General features: G+C 37.2%; 1 protein-coding gene across 2 annotated transcripts in view; it reads right to left on the bottom strand.

The window, feature by feature from the left end:
* Positions 1-19,704, bottom strand: part of EPHA3 (EPH receptor A3) — a 223,914-nt gene that overhangs the window by 38,512 nt on the left and 165,698 nt on the right. Inside the window, exons 7-10 of one of the 2 annotated variants that reach the window (XM_035315180.1) lie at positions 13,580-13,742; positions 11,258-11,360; positions 10,725-10,792; positions 6,256-6,381 (exon numbers count right to left, since the gene is read on the bottom strand). In XM_035315180.1, coding sequence (XP_035171071.1) covers positions 6,256-6,381; positions 10,725-10,792; positions 11,258-11,360; positions 13,580-13,742 — 460 coding nt within the window. The remainder of the gene's footprint in view (positions 1-6,255; positions 6,382-10,724; positions 10,793-11,257; positions 11,361-13,579; positions 13,743-19,704) is intronic. The other variant, XM_035315181.1, reaches the window with a different exon arrangement.

The following is a 19,704-nucleotide window of genomic DNA, read 5'->3' as shown; positions in this document are numbered from 1 at the left end:
CATATTTAGATGACTGCAGAGCAGAGGAATGCATTAATGTCACCAGAAAATTCCTTTTTTTTTTTTTCCCAGTTGATGCACTTTGAGACAATAATAGGAAGTCAAACTGATTAACAGAAGGTATCAGAATAGTTGTGCATCTTTATGAACATTATACTAATTTCTATCAGAGACAGTTCAGTTCCCAAATATTTTTATTTCAATTAAAGTAGTAAGATAATTTATAAGGAATAAATTTGTCTACACAAATGCCTGATGGTAAAAGCAAGTCATACAGATTTCCTTTGTTCCACCGTTATTCAGATGGATCTGTGTAAATATACACTGTTGCTACGGGTCTATAGGACATGACAGTCCACCATGAATAATTGTGCCCACTATGAATTGCATGAGATCCTTAAATAGAAAATGGCAGAGAGTACCAAATGCCTACTTTTTTACAACATGGTTTTAACCTTTGCTATGCAAAAGTGAAGAGGAGACAAAACTTATCCTAGAATTCAAATGAGCATGTATAAAGCATGTTAACAGATTGCTGGAAGAAAACACCTCACTTGGAAATTTCTATATTTAGTTAACGACACCAAGCATATAAGAAACTTTCAGTATCTCAAAAATCATTTGAGCTGCAGCTGACTTTTGATTCCCAATTATCCACCCCCTCATCTTAGATTTCATATAATAAACTGAACATAGAGCAAACAAGTTAAAAACACATTAATAACTTCTGATTCCTTGTTTGAAAAACAAAATAGTTGAAATAATAAAAAATACAATACAAATGGAGAATGGATGAAATGTACAAGGGATATGAGTGCAATAATTGCCCTGAATGTTTATTATAATTAGAGATTAAAAAAAAAAAAAATCACTTCACTGAACAGGAAAGAAAAGAAAGTTTATTTCCTTTCTAGACAATAGAGGGTGTTGCTGAAGAGTTTTAACACTCATTTTCTGTCAACTAATGGGTATGCCGTGGGGTTTTTTTTCTTCAAAGTATGTGAGATCTAAATGGTATTTTGTCAAGTGGCCTTGTACAGAAAGTTTGACTTGGAAAGCAACAAGCCCAATAAATCTAAATCTAGGCAGCATCACTTTTATACAAATTGTGAATTTTCTCTGGTTTTGTCAGTAAAACACAACGCAAAAAGTGATTACACTTTTTATACATGAGCTTTTTCCCAACTTTGTGTTTAATAATCCTAAATGCACTAGCATTGCTTTACTTCTAAAGAAAAAATGCTTTTGGAGTTCATTTGCCCACAATGACACTCCCTTTACCTGTGCAGCTGACTGTTTACATTAAGCAACATCTGTAAAAAATAAAAATATCCCAAAAGCATACAAATAAGATATTTCTGATGAACAAATTGAAATCATTTTATTCTTTGTGGATTTACAGCTCAAAAAAGTATGAAGGATTGGCATCCCTCTATTGAAATCCTCCTGCACTATTGACTTCAGAGATGATACCACACGGAATATGTTTTAAAATTTACCTTCAACCCATTTAGTTATATATTCATGTACTTATCTGTAAATTGAAATTATTCTTCCATCAATTTGCCACCAATATGGTTGGCATTAGAGTCCATGTACCATTAGGAGTACTGCAATTTAGGAAGGACAAAGGGAATAATAGCAATGACCAGTATCTTAAAAGGCTGTTTATTCCTGTTCATAACTAAAGAAATCGAGGCTGTTTATTTACAACAAGGACTTGAGAAACAAGAGAGATGATAATGGTTCTGGCATATCAAAATAATGGTTATAAGATGGGCACTGACTCCTTTTTCTATACACAAGAGGAAAAAAAAAAAAAAAAGAAAAAGAATATATGTAAATTAAATTACCATAAAGGTAAGTTAGATCAGGAAAAAAAAAATCTACCACTAAGTACACTTGGACAACAGATTTTTTTTTTTTTTTTCCTAGAGAGGCTATGAACTCTTTTATCTTGGAGATTGTAAAGAATAAGCATCTGTCAAGAAAAGTATCTAACAAGATCAGTTTGGGGCAAGGGCATGGACTTAATGACCTCTCGAGGTCAGTTTTCAGATTTATTTTCTAAGGTTTCTCTGTCAGACAGATAATTTAACAAAAAAACCTGAACAAATCTGTCAAAGGGCAACAACCTTTCTATGTAGGTAACCCATGCTAGAGCCAACAATAAAGTGAAAGTCACCATATCTTATTACCAGCTGCTGAGGTGCTTCATTCTCCAGGCATGATATTGTACTATTAATGTAATAACCCAAAAATTAAAAACAGGGCATATATTGATATAAAATTGCACTTATATTACATCCACTACTTCTACTGTTATTTGTAATTTCAGGCTGGCAAGATAGGCGAATGCTCAGAAAATGTATAATAAAATCTACTACTAGTACACTAATGAGTGCTGAGTTTCACTCAGACTTCTTAATTAAAAATATTCAACCTAGCTAAGATGACTGGTATGCTCTACCAAGAGCAAACACTTCTACAGTTCAAACATTAACCCCAGCTCTATCATGCCAGAACACCACAAAGAGGAAGACAAAAACGTATTTAAAACATGAGGAAGGGGGGAAAAAGTGTTTAAAATAAATTTTGCAATGTTAAGCTTTGTATTCCTTTTTCTCTATGCTTCAATGGTCCAAAAAGCTGTAACTCTAACCTCTTAAAACTGTTGGTCAGTTACTGTCAATAAAGAGTGCATCTGTGATTGCAGCAAGCAGCCTGGGCAATCAATCCTTCATTTCAGTCTGGAATCATAAATCTGGTATTTGTTTGGCTTTTGGGAAGGAAAAGGTTATGGCTGATGTCCATCAACATGGCCCCATTTAGCCATGGCTGCACAATTTAGAGCTTGGGTGATTAATCAGATTCCACAAGTGCCTCAAGGCCAGTAGATGCTACAGGAGACTGAAAATCAGACCCTTGGTAGTGATGAAGCTCTCTGGTGTCTGGGAATATGACATGAGCTTACTTTCTTGGGAAACAACAACAACAAAAAAACATAATTCTTCATCAACGTGTAAATATTGCCTTAGTTTCCAAAATTTTGAGAAGCATAAACTACCCTGGGTAAGCTGGAAGAAACTCAGCAGGCAATCTAAATATGTTTGGTTCCTTCATATACATGGCCATATGGATGCAACATAAGTTTATCCGGCCAACACCCATAGTGATATGCAGTTATACTACATTTTTTTTCCTGAAAATCACTACAATATGGTCCCAGAAATAAATTGACTTGGGACATCTATATATAAAGAAACAGTATCTCATCAGATACTGTTTGGGGGGAATAACACTTGGTGTATAGGCTGGAAGGTGGAAAAACTGGCACTGACTTTAAGAGATGACGTTGATGGCTTTTTATGCAAAGCCCTTCTGAAGTGCTCATTTTTAATTATGGTACGCCGATAAACATTGTATAGCCTGTCCTGCAGACTGATGAATCTATTATATGTGGAAAACAAATAGATATTATTACAAGGGCTACTTATGATATAAAGATCTCTCCAGATTTTATTTTTTTTTAATGGGCTGCTTACTGCATCAGTAAATGCTATTTTCCATGCATTTAGACCCCGGGGACAAGGAAAAGATGAATCTGTGAAATTGGCTGCTCCATTAATTTAGCTTTGTTTTAAAGAGTGATAGTACTGCTGTGCACAGGACTGCCTCAGAGTTGGAGGGGCAGCTAAGCTGACTGTTTCGCAAACCTTGTGAACATCAGTAATATTACAGCAATACACCACACGACATGAGACACTGCAAACCCTCGTGATAAGGTAACGCAGCTGGCCCCAAAATGTTAGAAGTACTTAGACCAACAAGATGCCACACAACAAGTATGTTTGAACTTTGAAAGAAAAGCACACTCATGATCTAATGTTCAGCAAAGTACAATCTTATGTCAATTCCAAATCAAGAAAGCATTTTCCGTAGTATTCTCCTGTGATCCAATTGGATTTAAACTTTTTAAGTGGTTTGCTGAACTGGATCCATAAAAACGAGCTTTTTTTTTTTTTTTTTTTTTTTTTTTTAAAAAAGGAATTATTGTAAAGAAAAACCTGAAAATGTGGCTCCTGACCTCAATTTTATTATGCTTAGCCTCTCACTAAAATCCCTTGTGTTTTTCTTGAGGTTCTTTTGGACAAGAGCATTTCCTTATTGCATTTGAGCATGTTCTGAAAGCTATATAAGCTGCCCTCTATTTTCTCAGAGAGTTCTGGCTAAGGCTGTGAAAAACTATTTGGAAAATTAACCCAGAATACCAAAGTTACTTCTCTCGCTTTAAGACCTAGTTACATCTGTTACACTTGAATGCAGTTAAATGAAACCCTTCCTCTCAAATCTCTTTTCATAATTTCATTCACACTTGCACTTGTAAAGGAGAAGGCAGGAAAAGAGTCCTTCACTCAAGTACGTCATTGACTCAAATAAGAGACAGGAAATGCCTTTCTGCTTTGGGGGAGGAAGGAAGGTAGTGCTCCCGCAGAAGCAGCGTGGGAGGAACTCACTGCTGTTCACGTGTCTTCCACAGTGCTCCAATTGCATGAGCTACCACGTGCAGAACATGAGGGCAGCGTGAAGTGAAGATACAAATGCATTTTTGAAGCTCCCACCACTGTATAACCCGCTTTTCATCCATGCTTCCCCTTCTAATTCCTACTAGAATCTTTAATGACTGTTAATAGGTCATGGCAACTGTAATGTCATATGTAGAGTTTAGGCTGCTTGAATCTGAGCCATGGCCTCCAAACAAATGGCTTTGTAATGTATATTAAGTCTCAGCTTCAATGCAGAGGACCTGAAGGTTTTGATGTTGGACCTACCAACACTTTCACTGGAGTACTGCATAGGGAGGGATTTTAAAACCACCGGGCTCTTTTAGGACATTTAGGACTTTTAGGACAGCTTTTTTGAAGCTTCTCAAAAGCTATTCCTCCATTTTCAGAGCTCATATTTGTCCAGTTTTGGTTTACCTCTCATTTTCATGTGTGCTCTGAGTTAAAAATATGTCCAAACAATGACTTATAAGGTAGGATATGTCATTGATTCTTAGAGAGTTGCTTTCTGGATTCATACACTCTGTACAACCCAAGCTTGTGAATGAAGACTCCTTAAAGACTCATAATGAAACATACTGCTCTTGGACTTAGCTTCTCAATAACACTCATTCTCTATTATGTGTGGTAAGCAGAGCTTTGCTGCCTTTACTGAAGATGACGGAGAACAGTGCACTCTTGTGGGGCAAAATTAAAACCAGCAAGAAACAAGAATCCTACCTTTGTAGAAAATAAGCTAACTTCCTACAAGCAGCAGAGTAGCTGCAGTAAGAGAGAGTGAATAGTGTTTCCTTTTACTAGGCTATTCAGGAGATGCACTGAGCACAGAAGCTTGCTTCTAAGCAAAAAAAAAAAAATAAAAAAATCAATAATAAAAGAACTAGTAATTTTCAATGGATTAAAAATCGATAGTACTTCTCTCATAAATGCTTTAATTTAGCAGGAAAGCTAACACTTAATGATCATCTGGCTCAATGAGACAATCTGCCACTTCACTTCAAGGAGCAAGCATGCATCCTGTCAAGAGCCCCATGCTGCATTGCAACATGGTCAACTCAGTGTGATGAGGCTTTCTGTAAACTGGCTCCTCTGCTACAAAATCTGCTCATTTCAACAGTTTGTTTTCAGTAAACCCAACAGTCTATGGCGTCTGCATGGCTCAGACAATCGGTTATCAGACAGACAACCCTTTCCTGCTAAATCAATAATTCAAATCTAAAGCAGTGACCAAAATCAATCTAATGGCCAAAGGTCACTGCAATCTGATGGATGTGTGGTGACTGGTATGAAATGAGTTTGTGCTTTCACTCAAGATATAATAGTCACCATTCCATTTAAAGAAAATATAGAAAGCATCTTCACAGTTGATACCTTTTTCTGTGCTGACAGATTTTAAAGAGAAACACAGAAATGAATCTGAAGTCTCTTCTCACTCTTAACCATACTGCGTCCAAGAGTGGGCTGTGCAGTGTCATTTGAAAAATGGTCTAGTTATCAGGTTTCTTTGGGAAAAAAAGTAGATGTGTGTGCCACTAACTACTCATATGTATAGAAGTCAGCTATAAATATGATCTAGGATGTTGCAGACCTGAGAAAATTTCCTTTCCAGTCACAAGTATAAAGTCAAAGATGTAAAACAGTACACACTGTAAAAATATATATCAAGTTCAATATATCTTATGGTTATTACCTGCTCCAACAACTTTATCAATGGATATATTAGAAGCATCTAGTTCCTTGGCAAATTCATGTACAGCTTGATTGGGATCCTCATATGTATGTGGATCTACGTAAGTTCGCAGGCCTGGGAGTTTTACTGTGTAAAAAAAAAATCAGAGAGAAAATGTTACTTAGACTTAACTAATCCTTCTAATGAAAACAAATGAGACAATAGAAATCAAATCAATAGCAGAAAAAGGTACACTGCTTTTTCACATATCAAACTGCTTTTGATGAGTCTCCACAAATCTTGATAGAGAGTGAAACCAGACCCTGATGTAGTTATTGCACAGGAGTTTGAAAAACGCTACGCTTGCCATATCTGACTGCTTTTCAAATATTAAAAAACTACCTGCCCCTCCCAGCTTGCTCTGTTTAGATGTTGCCTAATATTGTTCTTTTTGAGGAACTGCAATGAGACATGAAACTAAATGGGTGATGCTACAGTCAACCTGAAAAGTTCTTAGGGATATACTATGGAGAGCACTTGAATTCACACTTTTTCTTTCTGATTCTTCCAACAAGATGCATAAGAAAAGAAAATTACATATGAATGAATACATGCCCCCCCAGTCCCTACGCTAATACTGTACAAGGATGGCAGCCCATTGTTCTTAGCATTAAAGTTGGGATCTAGCGCTAAGTTACCCTAGCATCGATGCCATTATTTTGTCCTCTTGTACAGTCCCCTGGCCAGAGGTTCATCTGTTTTCCAGAGGCAAGCACTATTTCAAATGACTGAATGATTTTAAAGGCAGTTTCAAGCTGTCTACATCTCCTCCCCTCCAGCAAGACAGGAAGCGGGAGCATATTATCATTCCCAATCTTTCTCTCCACAAAGATGCTGAAAGAAACCATTCCACGTCCCCAGATCAAGCCCATGCTTATGCTCATACCTGGTAACTCATGTGCTTGCCTCTGAATTCATTTTAGAATGCAAAGATATTTCTCTAACAAACAGTGAAATAACCAGTAGACCCATCTTGACATTTGCTGCTTCTACCACAAAACCTGAGCTCCTGGCTGGACATGTATTCTGGCTTTTCCTAATTGAATTGGTTGTGTAAAAGATATTAATTCCTCCTCCAAACATTGCCTTAATCCACCTAGTAATATCCTTTCCAGCTTGGCATGATTATCCTGCACCCAACTGTTGAGTGCTAGCATACTTAAACACAATTTTCTGTGGCTTGACAGATGGGAAAAAATATCTTTCCACCATTAGTTAGCGCTTGCCATTGTTTTGTCAAACAATCCCAAGTGTATGTTGAAAAAAAAAAATCCATTTTATGGAGATTTATTGGCCTCAGAATTGACAAAGAAATAATGAAACCAAGTTCCCAAGCTAATTGCCACAAAAAAACAAGGCAAACTAAGAACCCCGCTCTTAACAGAAGGGCTGCGTGTGCGCTGCATTAAATGCCAAGTGTGTTTCCTTCAAGAGTCTGATGATTACAGAATTACTTGCAAGTAAAACAAAAAGTAATTGGCTGTATATTGCTGTTGGTTAAAAATCTTGTAAATGCTCCTTTCCGTCCATGCTGAATGTACGTTACCGGCTCCCTCATACCCCCAATAAAAATAACAACAATTAAAAGCTTCTGCTCTGTGGGGATTTTGGCTGCAGATTTTTAATGCTGACCCCAGAGGTTCCCAAGATCAGGTGATGCTGACTGCAAGGAGAATAATCCCTTCACACCAATAATTAAGGGCAGCCTGTATAGTAACTGGGTTCTGTCATGAAAAACAGATAATAAACACATGCACATGTGTTAAGCTGTACTACTTTACAGCTCATTCTGTGCAAACATAATAATTTACATTTTCATTTTACCAGCATGAATTGCCCTAAGGGTAGCAAAAAAATAAAAAGGGTCTAGCCAAAGAAGGCAAAGGGAGAGGATCTGAGGAGGTGAAACACATTTTTGCTCCTTTGAAGTAATATTATAGGATTTGTAATAAGGCTGCAGGGAATAGTTCATGGCTGGAGCCTTTTTTAAAGTAATTCAGAATAAACTGACTGAAATAAACCAGCTGCTGTATTTGAGATGCTGAAAGTTTACGACAGCCAGGGAAGTTACTTTACCCATTTTTAGTTCATAGGAGCTATTTTCTTATTCTTTGAGGAAGACTAGTTCAGCAGAAAAATAAAGCTTTAACAGCTAAACACATACATACACACAAATCCTAACAGATAAACGTCTGCAAAATCAATAAATCATCTTCAAAAATTTCTAACAGAAATACCAGATTCACGATCAGCTCTGCTCTGACTACACAGTGGATCAGCATGGTGCTGCTCAGAAAACAGTACATAAATATCTAAAACCAAATTAAAAGAAATTTAATCCACAGGAATTTAACTGCACTGACATGTTTAAGAATAGTGATTGCAGCTTTCCATTGTGTGGGAGTAAGGAGAGCAAACTCTGACCTGTTATTTGTCTTCAACACTTTTTTTACTGGCTGCTTTTATTTTATAACCTCATTAAATTTGGATGATGAAGCATTAATTCTATGGGCCACATGTAACCGTACAGTTTTTTTTTTTTGTTGTTTGTTTGTTTTTTTCAGGCTAGTTGGTTAGCTGTCAAAGGGCCGCACAAGGCAAACCCATGGCTAGAGCTTGGGTATCCCTTGACAGTGCAGGGGAAGGAGCACACATTTGTGGATAAAGCTCTCTGGAGATAAGGAAGGGCTCTAAACTTAAAATAATAATAATATGAACAGTCAGAGAACAGCTATTCCACTGCCACTGGGATTAGGAAGCAGTTCTCATTTCCAACTACTGCTGGTAAATCCGTTATTAAAATGTTAATTCAATTATATTTGGTGGGGAGGAGTATTTGGGGGGCTGGGATGCTGATACCAACGGCTGTCTTCTTGAGGGTGGTACAGAGTCACTGTCATGTGCAAAAGGATATGCACGGAAGGAAAATGCTTAAGCATAAGCCACATTAAACTTACAATATGCTAAACAATAGAAATACATGGTTCAATGTGGTTTACATAGTATAGCAGGGTTCTTGGCTGGAGCTGAAGCAGCTTTAAAGACAAACTGATGCTTCTTGTTAAAGACATGCTCATTAGACACCAAGAATTCTGTGGGTGGAAAAAAAAGGAGTTTCCAGTCCTGATGTTTATGAATGACATTGTCTGCTCTCTGCAAAAATGAAAACCATCCAAAATGCAGTGATTAAAAAAACATGAATTTTCCCCCATTCCTAATCAGGAATTTTAAACCATCACCTTCGTCTCCCTTAAGATTCTCCTCCACAATTAATTTATTCCTATTTTGAAGAGATTATGGGCAGAGCTTGGACTGTGACCTCGCTTTCACAATCCACAACTCCTCTGCCATGGAAAAGCAGTGCCGGATTATTCACCTCGCAGAGCTAGGCTTGGAGAGGAGCTGCCATACTGCAGCAAGACCTCCAGTTACGACCATAGCAAGTGACTTCTTCATGGTAATCACAAATCACTTCTGGGCTCAGAAAATCAGTTCCTCCCTCGAGCACCTCCTGGATGGGACCTTGCTCCATGCTCTTCCTTTCACAGGACACAGCCGAATGATCCAGGAATGAAGGGACATTTAGCCTCAGCAAAAATCAGTAATGAAAACATCAAAAATTGATATGCTTTGGGTTTGGCTTTGGGAGAATTTTCAAGAGTAACTCTGATTCCTCAGGATGAGCATTAACTATTTACATTTTTTGTGATTCAAAAACAATATAAGTCAGCAGAAAGGCTCTCTTCCTAGCTGTGGGTGAGACCCACGGAAAGCACAGACATATGTACTCTTGCAAATGGAAAATCAGGTCTTGAACAAAGCATAATCGTAAAGAGAGATGGATTAAGCAATCCCATTAATTTGTGGGACATTTGTTTAGTAGTTATTCTTAATTTAAGAAGCTACTCCAGATCACTTTTGAGCCTATGCTTTCAATAATTCCCAACTAAATTTATTATTAGGTCACCTTTGTTAAGCATGGTCCCTTCAGCAGTCATCAAGACCTGTTGTTTCATTGATTTTTATATTTAGCTCTGAGAAAAAAAAATGTCATTGCTTAGATGATATGCAGTTGACAAGGAGGAAGTTGAAGTTACACTCTGCATTTCAGTAATGCACAGCAGAATCAATATCATATTGCTAACCACATGCCTTGTTTGAACATAGTCTGCAATGTTTTGCTCATTACTAACCTGAACATAACTGAATGAATCTGAGGCTAAGACTGATTGTTTGGGGAAAATCTGCTTACCCACAAGAGAAGAGATAATTCTCTTCCCAATTTCACTTTGGTTAAAGTGAGTTATGGCTTTTTTCTTTTTCCTTTTCTTTTTTTCTTTTTCTTTTTTTTTTTTTTAATTGAAAAACAACAATTATCTAGGGGATGAATTCAAAAGATCTGGAAGCATTAGAAGGCTTCAGTAACTTACAATGGCCATTCCCAAAATGTAGTCTTTTCTCATCAGCACCATGTTTAGACTTCTTGTATCCACAGAATCTAGAAGAAACAGAGGGAAAAAAAATGAATATAGAGAATTGTATACGTTAACTGCAGGTGGAAAAAGAATAAAATGTGTTTCCCCCACAATTAAATGCCTGTTTGAAAGTTTAATGATATTTACATTCTCTGTACCCTATAGAGGCATGTTATGTTCTCAGGGAATTTGAGGAAATTGGCTAATGAGAGGATTTGTTGATTTTTGACCCCTACAGTTTAATTTTACAATTGCCTAAGAATGTGTTTATAGCATTTTTTAACAACTGCTGCATGATTGGGGTTGCGAACGTTAGCGGGCTCATTACTAAGTATAAAGCAGCGCTCAGAGCTCCGGGGGCAGCAGACAAAGGAGAAGGTGCAAACCAGCCACACTCCCCCTGACGATGCCTGATTTGCCATGCTCATCAAGGCCCCACAGGGAAATGCAGGAAGGAGTAAATGTGCAAAACAGAGGGACAAACTAACCTCCCAGTCAGGACGTACACTACAACCGTGAGGAGAATGATGGCAACTGCGGCTGAAATGGCAATCATTACCACCTGGCTATTCTCACTGGAAATGGAGAATGCTGGAAAGTTAACACAAAAATATATAAATAACCCCCCCACGCACAAACATTAATTACACCACAACTGACACTCATATAGGGAACAGACAGATTGAGTCGTCACTATATAGCATTTGGTTTCCTGCCAAATATTTAATCTGCTAGGTAATTTTTCATCAGACAAATAAATACAAGGGAAGAAAATGAAAGACATCTTTTCTTAGAAAATTTACATGAGTTGTTCCTCCTACTGCTGATTTTTACTATTGCCGATTATAGAAACAGCTGTTAAAGTGATTCTTACACATATATATGTATGTGCACATAGAAACATACATGCCATGACATATATACTGTTTTGTTACAGACAATAAGGAATTTTTCCTCTGTAAGAAATCCCAGCCAGTCAATAAAAACCAACCTTACTCTCACTTCCATGTGATGGAAAGTGCTTTAATGAATTAGGCATTACAATTAAGCCTAACAGTATCACTGAAAACACAAATTCTATCCACGTATACTAGGATTATCTAGGTTAATCAATGTCTATAGAAGAAAGGAAGGGCTTTTTTCTTCTTATTGTGGATACTTCTCTGCAGTGCCTAAGCCTGGAGTTTGGGCACACTAGGCTGCCATAGACTGGACACCTTTAGATCTTTGGTACGGTGAAGCATCTTCAGTAGACACCTATCTATCTTCTCTGAGTAAGCAGAATTAGGCTCCTCACCATAACATTTCAAGTTAGTTGTCCACAGTGAGGTGAAAGATAGCCCTCCTGTTCCCCACAAATTGGGCAGTTTGTCTGTGTGACTTCCTGGAGTCACACCTGTCCCCATGGGGAGAACTGCACTTGTGTTGCTATGACATGGCAGCAGTTAACTCAGTTATGTGAGTTGGTGTTTATCTGTATAATTTGTATGTTCCTTATTGAGATACATGCAGCACTGTCTGCTGACACTTTCCACATTTTTGGTTAGCTACTCTACCTTTTCTCCCTTTTTCTTTTATCTTTTTTAACTTCTATTTTAAAATTACTTTAAAAGCTCATCAACTTCCAAGTTATGATATCTTTTATCATCACAACTGATTTCTTCTCCTTGTTGTACTCTGTCCTATCATGAGTTTCATCCAAGTAATTGTTAATTATTTTTTTTTCCTTAAAGAAGGACCTCATTTGATTATTTCATTTCCAGAAAGCTGAGGTGGGGGAAGAATAAGGGGAAAATGAAACACTTAAAATATCTCAAAAATACATAGATGTTAAGTGTAAGACCAATGGCCTTATGCTTCTCTTCTTAGTTAAGAATTTATCTTAGCAGAACATTTTTCACACCATGGGTTCTCAAGCCTTATCATGAGTACATGAAAAAGCCTTATGAGTCCATAATAGAATTATGGTCCTGAGTTGTCTTACAACTCTAAACAGCAGATACAACTCTGCCTGCCTTCCAAAAATTAAACAGTCTTTAATTATGCAGCATCAGCCTACATTGGTAACTGGTTACCTAAACAAAGGCAGACTTTTTGATGCATTAAGCCACTTTAACCTTCTGGCAAACAGAAGGTCTGATTTACTATGTAGTACCAAGTGATGAGAATGTAACAATTAGGATGAAGAGCACCGTTAAGAATCTTTCTGACGTAACAAGAAAACTTGTGAAGAATACCAATAAGGTATTCAGGTAAGCAAGTGCTAGGCATTAGAGAAAAGAAAAAGGCAAGTAAATCTAGCAAGAGAAGGGAGTCCACCCAGCTCAGGGACCAGCTGCTTAACTAAACACCTTAGTTTCACCTCATGGCTGCACAGGAGACATCAGCTGCACAGAAACGTGGAAAATTACACCCTGAACCACTGGAGTAATGGACCAATATAATATTAATTCTCTGGGGGCACAAGGTTTAAAGTCCATGGGGTCCAGGCCAAAAACTGTGAATAGGTATTATACCTGGCCCTCCCTCAGTAGGAGTTGCGGCCTAGGAAGGTATTGATTCTGGCATCAGGCTGCAGTAGGGTACAGAATGGAAGAAAATACCACCTGTGACATCTGTGGTATATTCTTTACAGCATATTTCAGTTTTAATGATAAAACATAAAGTTATATAGTAATGCTACCCAGAAAGACACATCATAAATAGTTATGAGTTGCATTTACTAAACCAGAAAGGGAATGAAAAGAGCCACTCAAATCAGTCAGAAACTAGCCAGGGAGTCAATTTAAACCATTTGAACAAATACATACAATCTGGACTGGTTTCAAATTCAAACTTGCGGCTGTTTGTCCCATATCCAGCTGCAGTTCGGGCTCGAATTTGGAAGATGTAGGTGGTATCAGGTTTGAGGCCACTGATAGTAACGTTGGTGCCCTTAGCTCTCAGAATGGTATAGCTTGTCTCTTGCTCCTGCTTTTGGGAAAAGAAATTATCAGATTACAACCACACCCTAAGAAACAGAAACAAGAGGTGTTGGTACAAAATTACTACAAATCACCCGGAGTGCACTGGCATATTTTTTGAATATTTATAGCCTGACAAATGCTTGCACAGCCATTCATTTTCAATCAACTAAAAATCTGTTGATTAGCAAGAAATCTAAATCATTAGAGCTCCTATGGCCTTGCACTGTAAATCAAATACTAGACATGCTGAGCATACGATATTTCATTAAACGGCTTTGTACCATTTTGTCCATACCCTGTAATACAACAAGAAAAATGAAGATTACAATTTTATTTAAAAACCATAAAACAGATTTGCCTACTGCACTCAACTGGAAGTTGTAACAGGCCAATTTAGAGCTTTTAGGGCCCTGCAGAGCTATTGCAGGACTCAGTTTTTACTGCTTCGTGTTTTACAAGACAGTGTGTACCCTTGTAACAGTCAGAACAGCAGTCTGCTCAGACTCCTTAGCCGAGCTCTGTGAACAGGCTAATATAACCAGTTTACTATTATGCCATAAAAACTATGAGCCTGATGCGTCAGTCCTCATTTGGGCAAAACCCCACCGAACTTGTTCCTGAACACGTCTAAGGCTTCAGTAGCCAGGAAGGACACGCACGTTTGCTCCATATGGTTTTTGCTGAAGAACAAGGAGAGCATCCAGTACAGACGACATCCTCACAAATAGCCACGTATTTCTGACATACTAATTTTTTATATAAAATAAGAAATAGAAGACTTCATAACTTAGTAAGTTTGGATACCTTTCATACTGTGTAAAAAAACTAATTATGACAAAAAGTATGTCTCAGTCCCCCTCTAAGCACATAGTCTAAAAAGTTAAGCATGCATTTGGGGCCTGAGGTATTGCTTATTTTATTAAAGTCATTCTGTACCAAAAGAACATTTTTGGCTTTCTAAAAATGGCAGCTGGAAGTGCCTCAGAAAAAGACTTGGACAGTAGCCACACGTGGGGAGCCACGAGTATCTCAGTTGTTTAGGCTTGCGACAAGGAATTGCTTTATTTTAGAGGTGGTGAGGATTTCATCTGCTGTCCATTTACTTTGAACACTCTGAAGTACACTCAGATTGTTGAGTTTTGCCTGGGTGAAAAGTAGAATGTGAGTTAGGTTAATGTATGTTGAATGCAAAGAATCTCACTCAATTTCCGCTATGTTTTATGGTATTGTCTTAGCTTCCATGGTACTGAGCTTTTAACTTTGCCAATGCTGTACTGAAGCCAGACAGGTTGGAAAACACTCCACTTACTCTGATATTGTCAAAGACAGCTCTCCTTTATGTATGTGAGCAAAGTGAGTGGAGCTGTTTTAGCCCATTTGCTCACGGGCAACAGTTAGGATTATTTTAAGTGAGCAACAGTTAAATGAGCAACAGTTAGGACTATTTTAAGTTTGCAGTTTGGTATCAGAAATTGTTCCCCTGTTTGGTGCTACAGAAGTCTAACTAATTCTTGCAATTTTTTGACAGAGAGAGAAACAGAGACGTTTGTACCATAGTTATTGAAACTGACGATTTTTTTTTACATAATATCCAATATTATGAGCATAAATATTCACACTGGGAAAAAAAAAAATGCTAAGCTTCTGTCTAGAAATTACCATCCAGAATCCAAACCTCAGATAGGATGAGCTGGACCTATTCTTGAAAGATTGTCTATAAAAATGTTTATCATGGTCTGTTTTTTTTGCACTCTAGGTACTAAAAGGAAATCAGCATCGGATTTTCTTGTGGTTTTCTGATACTTCTCTGAAAAAGTTTTGGTTATAGATTGCAGGGAGAAAACTAGAAAGACATTCTAAAGAGCTAACAGGTTTGCCTAAAATATTTATTTTTGAACTAACAAAGGCCTTGTATTATAATTTACAGTCTTTTCTTATCTCATCATTCAATTGAATGTAGGCAATGACTTTAATTTCAAAGACATAATAATCTTGTCTTTAAAACATAAGATCTTTTGTGTATGCTGTGACTGGACATTCATTTTGATCTCACTTCAGGCTGTTTTTATGAAATGCAAACATTTCCCTCTTGTGCAGATACATACGTGCAAAGGAAAATATAGTCATGGCCCTGTCTGTTAATAATCCACAATGGAACTTGGAAAATAAATGTTTAAAACAACGGTATGGAGGATGTCATGGTATCTTAGTTTATGGCAAGCTTTTTACACACATATTTTGAAAGTCATTTTTTATGTTAATAGTAATCAAATCACTGAAACACCACATAAAAGCCCAAGTTTATCTTTCCTGGGGATGAAGTAAAACTTCAGAGATACAGTGTTAGAGCTGCCATAAGCAGAAGAGATATACAAAGAGGAGAGTCACTCTTTGCCAAGCCGAACTTTAATCAAACACTCTGATGATAAATTTGAACTTGGATGCAGAACGCATATTCTTCTTGATCATTTCTACATAGTTTATGAGACACAATCTTTACTGGGAAGCAAATCCCACTACTGTTAGTGTCTCATATGCAAATGAAATTTTATAATTATAAACTACGTTTCACAAAAGACATTTTTTTGGATCAATTTAGCATTTATAGTGGCAGCACTAGCAAGAGTGAATGGTATGTTCTTTTCAGATAAGTACAGTGAGTGTTTACACTACATGAGGAAGAACATTTTCTCTGTTGGCAGCATGCACGCAGGAGAGGCCAAACCCAGGCTGCACATCTTTGGGAGGAACCCTTGGTTCCAGCACTGCCTCTTCGCATTGCTGGCAACAACTGTTTGTCAATATGACAGCTCCTACAAAGCTCACTGAGTATACGTGGCCTGCCCTTAAAGCCCTAACAATGAGAGTTTAAAAACAACTAAGTGCATTTGCATTTAATTTACTTCTTCAGCCTCAGAAAGATCACAAACTGGATATAATTATTTATTTGTTTGGTTTAACCAGTCTACTGAGCCTTGATTTCAATGATAAGCAAAGGCAAATCCAGATTGCCTTGGCAATGTAAGACTGCGATTAAATTTCACTCATCATTTTGAACAGAACTTCACCCTTCCAAAGACTGTGGGATTTATTTATCACAATTGTTACCCACATATTTAAATGAAGCAATTAATAATTTTCATGGTATGTTTTGTCTTTGCATGATAAAATACTCCTTTGAGAGAACTTAATTAGGTGAGCAAAGGAAAAAATAAGTATCTGCTTGTGTAAGAAGAAAACTTGATTTTTGTTATATGAGCACTTTGTTGGCTGACACTCTTAAAATCCAGCACAGCATTATATATGGACAGACTAAACTAGGGTGTCATTTTGTACCACTAACATACCATAAAATATTATGCCTTTCCATAAACCAGATGACTAGATGTTTCATATGGTATTCATTTTTATACCTGAAAGAAGAATTTCTTTCTTTCAACTGCTTTAAATAAATAGTAACTGGTCAAATAACCTCATAATCAGGCTGTATAGGTTTTTACAGAAAATACAATTCTATTCCAAACACTGAGTATAAAAACCTGTCATTCTCTGTTCATAGTGTTAGGCATAAAACCCCATAAGTTCATTTCAATACAGTTTCCCAGAACTGCAGTTCCTAATTTCTCTAGAAACATCATACAGAGATCTATTCTTTCTTGGGTACACAAGTGAAATCACTAGTGATAAAAATGGAAGAGATTAATTAAGTTTTCTGAAAACAGGTATTTTCCACATACTTTATATGCCAAAAATGCATTAGAAAAATGAAAAGATGTAATCGTTTAGATACAGGAAGCCCTATTTTAAAATCCAAATCCATTGTAACATGCTGAAATTCAGTAACATTTACTTACCCCAAAATATCACTTATTCTTCAAAATATATCAACAATCCAGCAAAATCAAACACAAATTTGCATGGTCAAAGTGCATGATAGAATTAGGCTGACTCATAATAATCTATTAATACTGTATATCTTTATTTATGAGAGGTATTGTGAGTAAAAACAAGCAGGAAGGAAAACAATGGCTCAACATAAATCATCTATCAGCCATCATGTACGAGCTGTCAGCAGAAATACCCAGACTGCTAACTCTGAAGGGTTTATATCCTAGCAGCTGCCACTTAACAGCAGTGTTTTTCGATGAGCACAACCAAGATGACTTCAAAAGAACTGGGCCATTTTAAAAAGCAAGCCTTCTTTTCAGAAGAGAAGAGGAAGGGACTGCTCAGTGATCTCAGGCTGAGAAGCAGCATCTCCCCAAGGGAGGACTGAAATGTCACCACCCAGCACCGGCTGGCCTGGCTCTAGGTAAATTTAACCTGTCTAGAGCAGTAGTTTTCAAAATTTTCTGATTTGCAGACTTAAAGAGGGCAATGGATTAAAGCCTCCTGACTACAGACTTGCTTTTCTTCGTTAACTTCCATAAACCCTGAGGAATAGGCTTCTGACTCCCAGAGGGGCTGCAGACCACACATTAAAAGCACTGGTGTCAGAAGGTTGTTTTTTTTAAAGCCCCGTTGCTCTGAATGGTCTGGCTCTTATTGTTAGGCAATTGGCTCTTTAGTTTAAGAAAGCTGTCTGGTGCATATGAACGCTTGATCACAGACTTCAAAGGGAAGAAACACATGTGCATGATCAGCCTCATAAGGCTGTTTGTCTCATGAAGCTGTCTTACAACAACCAGTTGCTCCACAAGACTGGATATACACAGCAGGAATAGCAGCCACATGCCTAAACGGTGCGTACCCTTGTACTGGAGGGTGACAATTTTCTTGAATAAAACAAGCCAATTTCAGTGCAGAATGATCAAAACACCACCAAAAAACAAAACAAAACAAACCAAAAAAAAACACTACCCCACAGATACAAAAATATAACTTGGTGATAGTTGAAATAAAATGAACTATATGCTTGCAAGGAGAAAATTCTTTCCCTTATGCCAGGGCAAGCAACACACCTGAGTGTCACATCCCTTGCCTCACGAGACTTGAGAGAGCCACTCAGGAGAGGACTTGCACTTGGAAAGGCTGGAGGTGGAGTTGAGACAGGGCTGCTGCAGCTCTTGGGAAACAAGGGGCCAGCCAAGGGCAGCAAGAGCAGCCAAGGGCTCAAATGAAATTCAAGTTAAGCGTACAGGCGAATAACCTGGCCTGTTCAAAAAAAATAAAATAAAATAAAATAAAAAAATCCTCCATTTTTTTACTGCTGAGGATGTACTGTACAATTAAAGACAATCTGATGTATGAACTGGTGCTCTTTTACTTCTCCTTAAGCCAAGGATCTGGGCTTAATCTTGTTCTCATTTAAGTTAAAAAACAAAACAAAACAAAACAAAACAAAACAAAACAAAAAAAAGTGAATATTTACAGGCTACTGCTCTCTAAGGTGAGACTGAATGAAGATGTTTAAGAAGCTTTCTTTTTATCATTTTATCGGTAATACTACATATGTGTAGAAAAGATCAGGTGTGGACTATCAATATCGCATTGTCATACTGGAAAGCTCCATGAAGAAACTTTCTAAAGACTAACCGAACAGCTGTGGAATCTTTTCAACACTAGTTTCTAAGTGGATACTGGCACCAAGACTTCCCACATACGCATGAAAATTAAGCCTGATTTCTAGATATGAACAGCATTAATAAATACTATATTAAACAATTATTTCTGCCTTTTTTTTTTTTTTGAAGTCTTTTCAATTTCAGTAGCAATATATTCTGTCAGACGTCCTATCTGGTCAATCTACAAATGGCCAATACCATTCTTCACAATCTTTGCAACAATTAACGGTATTTTCAATTCTATCAGCAAGATGTAGAAAAAACTATTTGGTTATGTAGATTTAATTTTTTAATAAATCCAACTATATATATGAGGTAGTAATAAACAGCTGTAAGTACAAAACAATATTTAATGGCAGATTTTCTTTGGTTTGCAGTTATCTACATATAATTTACGAGAAATTC

The sequence above is a fragment of the Oxyura jamaicensis genome, chromosome 1 (assembly GCF_011077185.1).
Source record: "Oxyura jamaicensis isolate SHBP4307 breed ruddy duck chromosome 1, BPBGC_Ojam_1.0, whole genome shotgun sequence".
Lineage (NCBI taxonomy): Eukaryota > Metazoa > Chordata > Aves > Anseriformes > Anatidae > Oxyura > Oxyura jamaicensis.
This window is presented reverse-complemented; position numbering and strand designations above follow the sequence as displayed.